The following is a 6169-nucleotide window of genomic DNA, read 5'->3' as shown; positions in this document are numbered from 1 at the left end:
CTGCCGCCGCGCCGCGCGCCCCCGCCCGCGCCCGCCGCCGCGCCCGGCCCGCAGCCCGCCGCGCGCAAGCATCGGTGAGCGCCCGCCACAGACATCCCCGACGGTACACTGATAACCACTAACCAGGCTCCAGCAAATATTCACCCTGCCGCCAACGTTATCGTCAGTCATCGCACATATTTTCCGTACGGATTGCGATGCGACAGCCCTTTCCAGACCCCGCTATGTGTGGCCAAAGCATTACACGAAACAGTGTAAATTGACCACCACGCCTTATATGTAGTAAGTGCCGCGAAGTTAAAGCGCCAGCTCCGTGCGCGTTTATATTTTGTATCCGGTCGCTAAAAGCTAATATGGTGCGTAACAATTAAATTTAGTATTACGAATACAGTAAGATATTCGACTTGATCTGTTTCTTTACCTGATTTATTCTCCAAGATCAAATTGAAAATTAACCTTCTTACCGAAAAGAAAAACGTTTGTATGTAATATATGTTGCAAATATTTATTTTTGTCAATAATCGTGATATCGGTCCGCGCCGGCTGCGTGGATGCTGGCTCGCTGGCAGTCCGCCGCCCACCGCCGGCCGCAGTGAAATGTTCTGTGAACGTCTCCGCTCTGTATCTTAAGTTAATTCGTCCATCGAGAGATTATAGCACTACTTAACGGACTTAAAAGGAATTTTCATGTACTTAATATTTTATAAGCTTTTATTATCTGTAGAGTCTTGCATTTAAAATGTAATGTACATGCTTGCTGTTAGCTTGAAGTATTGTGCAGACTGTAGAGTTGGAATGTTTAAAACGTTTTAACGCATATCTTTATGTAAATGTTTTCATAATATAAAATAAATAACGGTAATCAGCAACCATTCGACATTACATTGATGTTTCTGTACATATGTAAACTAGACGTAGAGCTTTAACTGTTGTAGGTTTGTTTATACAATTTTATTTATTTGCATAATTGATATTTAAGTCGAGTCCCATTCGTTGTTATTATTTATTTTCTATGTGGAGAGGACGTATGTCAAACCAAAATGTACACACATTTAGTACCAGGTAAAGTATCGCACGCTCACAGATACAGAATTACGTCATTATTCCACGATGTTATACTTAATGCCCCAAACAAGAATTTGGGCCGCTAAACTAAGAAAATCAAATAGTTTCCCTACCCTTGTATATATTGGTCTTGATTGTTGTTTATTTTTCATTTTAAAAGCCTTTGGAGATTGTTAATCGATAAAATGTAATTACGTGCCTACATTCCAATCGTTTATTTTTTTAAAGTTAAATTGACCTTTTATAATCAAGTTTATTGAGGTAATGTGGTGATAATATTGTGTAACAATCAACATGCATTTATGGTTTACCCGTGGTACTCGCACGTCAAATAATCTGATGCATTCCATTCAAAATATTTTTTGAAGAATCTGTATTGTTTCTCAGTATCTTTTAGTTTAACTCTTATTTATTAATCTGAATGATTATTTCCACTTTTTAATTGTAAACAGTATTTTTGTAGTTGTTAAGACTGACACAAGATTATATATTGCAAACACTAAGTATTAAAATGTTATATTTACAATGTGGTGGTATTACTTATAACTTATTTCAGCTAATTTATTATTGCTAGTATTTGTTGATTGAAATAGCTTCAAGAATTGTCACTTATAATAAGTAATCCAGATATTAACCCACAGACATTATATAATGTAACCAAATTTTTATATTTAAATTTATGTAAAAATAAAGTTTTGTTAAACTTTCCTAAATTGTTTATTTTTTGTTGATTAATTTTATTATCAAACAAACAGAAATAAAACAATAAATTCTATTGCAAGGTTTATATTCTTACAGTAACTATGTCTTAGGTAATTTATACATGCCACCCTGTAAGACCAGCTGATGGGTTCTTACTTTAGTATCCAAGAACTGTCTGAGTTCTTGAAGAGAGCACTCTGTGCCTGGAGCTTGTGACGCGAACATCTTCAACATTTGGTGGATACGGTCCAGAGGAAGGCTGTCTAAATTTGTGAGCATTCCGAAAATGTAGGACCAGAACACTTGCAGTTCCCCTTCCCTCTGGTCATGCGCTGACGCCATCACACTCTCAGTTTCATCGTCCTCGCATATCATCTCCTGCACTTGATTTGTTGCTACATTAGCTTTGTTTCCGTCAGTACCATCAACCAAAACAAAGAGATCTGGACTTTTCTCAGTTATGAGGCCCATTGAGTGCCAGTATGTTATTTTTCTTCTCAATATAGTTACAGGCACCTTCATGACCTGATGAAGTTCCTCTATAGTCCATTCTGGCTTATTCTGGAAGTGCATAATCAGTGTGGCATTGAATGGAGAAACTGTCAAGTCTAATTTCTTCTCTCCAATTTCTATTTCTATGTTCACATTACCAAGATGTGGTTTCCAACTTAATGTCCTGTTTCCTTTCAAAGCCTCAAATGATTTTGTGTATGCTTCTAAATGGTGCTTTATTTCTTCAGGCAATTCCAAACTCTCATCTTTAAATGGAGGCCAAAACTGTGCTGACAGTATCATGGCATTGGATGTAAACTTTTTGTTCAAGGTTTCAATTTCTTTGTCTTGCTGAATCAGAGCATTAATTCTTTTAGAGTCTGATATATCCTTGAGCATAACTTCACAGAAATGTAGTTGTGACTCACCAAATCTCAACTTCAACAGTTCAAGGTATCTTATTTCTTTTTCTGTGTTTATGGCATTTTGTGCTAACAGCCTGTCTGCCAACAAAGTCCTATATTCATTGACAAACAGTTCCTTGCTACCATATACATTGACCAGCATGGATATGATATCATTAGCTCTTCTGTCACTTGAGTCAACTGTGGGATCTGCATCAACAGGGTCTGGGTTCCAATCATCCCATGCCTCATCCTTGTCACTGTCTCCATCAGCTTCTGCTGCAAACTTCACTAACTCTTCTGCCAACTCACTGCCTGCTCCTTCCTCTGTCAAACTGCTGACTACACTACGTACTGTGTCATCTCTGTTCCTCAAATAGTTTCTTACAGGTTTTGTGACAGTTTCAAGTATTACCCCAGATGGGTCTAAATGTCTCAGTGCCCTTATAGTAGTTACATATGCAGTCAATATGTCAGGTGTGTTCACACCAGGATGTAACAACCTTGTTTCCAGAGCACTTTGCAAGTTTTTACATAGAGTAGATCTGAGATCAGTCTTCTCCAGACAGAGTTTTATATCATCAACAGCAGGCTGTGAGTCTGGGTATTCTATTATAATATTAAATAACTGGTCTATTCTCAATTTGGTATAACTGTGATAAAGGAAGTAGCTTAACTTTTGCTTGAACTTAGATATAGCATTTAGAGTATTTTTATCATCTGGAGATGGTTTTGATGATCCTCCACAGTATATTCTAGTTAACCAAGACATGACAGTTGTTTCTAGCCAATTTTCTAAAAACCCTATGTGTGACACATCAAATGTTCCTGTGCAAAGTTTCTGTATATGAGATTCTATTCTCATTTGTATGAAGTTTGTTAAAACTTGTCCAGTCAGTCTTTCAAGTAGTTGTAACTCCATGAGTTTCCTGTTAGTATCATGGAACACCTTCACTATGTACATACAATTGCAGTCTGAGCACTCATTCAGGCATCCTGAACACATGACATCTTCACCCATGTCAGAGCTCTCATATTCATTATCAAAAACATTAAAAGAAACTTTGTAGAAACAATTTATGATTACTTGGAAGTCTAATGGCAACTGAGATAGAAGAGTTGCTCTAAGCAGTTGTTTAAACCCAGAAACTATATCTTTCTCTCCATATATAGGTTTATTATCACTGCAGCTGTTGTTGAGTAAGGTTAATCTTTGTAGCATTCCTGAGAAATTTGTTACGGAGTCGTAGAGATCGTTCACCGCAGACTTGAACAGTTGAAATCCTTTCACATCCTCCTCCACTTTAACGAATTTCGACCAAAACGAAGGGGCAACATGCTGCCGAAGGTATTTCTCAACATGGACAAGTACAAGGTCCCGTATTTTGATCTGAATACCGAGACCGATGATAATTTGCTGGATTTCGTCGTACTCAGTGTTGCTGCAGTCACTGAAGATCGTGTCATTGAGGATCGGGAATGCATAGTTTATTTTACTCCAGTACACCTTTAAGTCTTCTTTTTTATACGACATTTTGCACGAGAAATTATAAATTTAAATAACCAATTCCATCCACGATAAAAATGCAATACTAATAATGCTATACAATAACAATCGGAAAACTTGACAGTTAAAGATGACATTGACAGTTGACTAAAGTTCAAAAAGCACCAAAGCGTGGATTGATCAACAACGAAACGTAGATTGGAAAATCGTACGCAGATCTATGAATTTATTTTGATTATTTGAATTTCTTTAAAAAACGTAAGCAATGTTGTTGCGTATTTTCATATAAACCCATATGAATGTAGTTCCTAGAGTATTAACGCTAATCTAGTTTCGTGAGTTAAATTTTTTCTTTTTGATTAATGCAAAAGAGGAATACAATAATGTTGTTTTTAATTATTAGCATCTCCCCAACCTGTATTTTTCGATAAATTATCAGATTGATGAGTGGCTACATGACTATGCACTACATTACTGAGGATGTTTTAATTTTATTGCTTTTTTATGAAATATCTATCGTCTAAAATTTATTTCTGCATTTGGACTGTACATATAATGTAGATTAGTTTTACTTTATTTTAATTTGATTTATAAGTTAACACTACAATAAAAGAGATTGGCCAAAGCAAATAATAAATGGCCCACAAGTGAACAAAAAGAAGTAGGTTTGGGAAAAATCTATACTCTACTGCACTAATATATAAAGCTGAAGAGATTGTTTGTTTGTTTGAAGACGCTAATCTTAGGAACTACTGGTTCTAATTGAAAAAATATTTTTGTGTTGAACAGACCATTCATAGAGGAAGGTTTTAGGCTGTATACCATCACACTGCAACTAATAGGAGCGAAGATAAACGTTTATTCTTTCAACACAAATTACAAAAATTACAGAATCCAATAGTAAAAAAAATTGTATGAGACTTGAGCCCGAAATAGGCATGCAATGCCTGTGTTACGGGGAAGATACAATGAAAAATGTGGAAAAAACACGGCAGGTATAAATCATAAATTATATCTTCTAACCATGTGGACAAAGTCGTGGGCAACAGCTATAAATAATAAAACTACAATGTTATATTATAGTAATCTTATAATTAAACTTAACCTAAAAAGCATTTATTTATTTTATAGAATGGGTTCTGGTTGCTGTGTCAGGAGCAGTCCAAAGCGTTTCTTGATAATAATTCTATGTCTGGAATACTTGTCTTCAGGTGAGAAACGAGCTGGAACAAAGAAAATATCCCTTTAACAATATGTTTTAATGTAAGGAAATGAAATAAGAAAACCAAGTAGGTTGTTTACCATGCTTAATAAGTAAGACAATCAGTTTATTTACCTGGATGTGCTGAAATTGTAGGTTTTCCATATGGGTCAATAGTCTGTAAATGAAAAACAATCCAGTTATTTCATTGCTGCTTGCTATACGTATAATAAGTGCATAAAAATGTTGATTCTATTATAACTCTGAACTTAAAGGCCGAAAATCAACACATGTACATAAGTGTTTATGAACGAGTTAGTATGTAAAACACAGTAGATACAGCCGTTACAAAGAGTTTAGGGCAAAGAGTTTTATACTTTTTAAATGCTTTTATCAACTGTAAAGCCAAATGGTAAACAAACACGTGAGATATAGGTTATAAAATAAGAATTTGATCATTACCGCCAATGTGTACTGCCTGTCTCCATTTTCATTCAAATAATATCTCAGATACATTATTGAAACACTTTTGAATTGCAGTCACAATTGAAAACAGTCTATTATATTTTATCGGAGAAGTTAAACAGTAGCACCGAAACAGTAACACACGCGTATAGACGATGTCAAATTAATTTAGTTAATTTGACATTTCATTTGAGTGTTTCCATGTTTCAGGTGAAATTGTGATTTAGTTTTTAGGGTTAACTGGTCACCCTGAGTTTTCTTATGTCAACTTGGATCTGTCATCGATTGCAGCAATAGAATATTTTCTGATGGCAATTTCAATTTGACAAATTC

General features: G+C 35.5%; 2 protein-coding genes across 2 annotated transcripts; both read right to left on the bottom strand.

Annotated features, from left to right (window-relative positions):
* Positions 1–1835: 1835 nt before the first annotated feature.
* LOC113498706 (anaphase-promoting complex subunit 2) lies at positions 1836–4584 on the bottom strand. Its single transcript, XM_026878824.1, has one exon. The coding sequence runs from the start codon at positions 4195–4197 to the stop codon at positions 1867–1869; it is 2331 nt and encodes a 776-aa protein (XP_026734625.1). The 5' UTR covers positions 4198–4584; the 3' UTR covers positions 1836–1866.
* A 658-nt stretch (positions 4585–5242) lies between these two features.
* On the bottom strand, positions 5243–6009 carry LOC113498901 (H/ACA ribonucleoprotein complex subunit 3). Its single transcript, XM_026879093.1, has 3 exons — positions 5834–6009; positions 5507–5549; positions 5243–5393 (listed from the first exon to the last, which is right to left on the bottom strand). The coding sequence occupies exons 1-3, from the start codon at positions 5885–5887 to the stop codon at positions 5296–5298; spliced, it is 195 nt and encodes a 64-aa protein (XP_026734894.1). The 5' UTR covers positions 5888–6009; the 3' UTR covers positions 5243–5295.
* Between the last annotated feature and the right edge of the window lie 160 nt (positions 6010–6169).

The sequence above is a fragment of the Trichoplusia ni genome, chromosome 11 (assembly GCF_003590095.1).
Source record: "Trichoplusia ni isolate ovarian cell line Hi5 chromosome 11, tn1, whole genome shotgun sequence".
NCBI lineage: Eukaryota > Metazoa > Arthropoda > Insecta > Lepidoptera > Noctuidae > Trichoplusia > Trichoplusia ni.
This window is presented reverse-complemented; position numbering and strand designations above follow the sequence as displayed.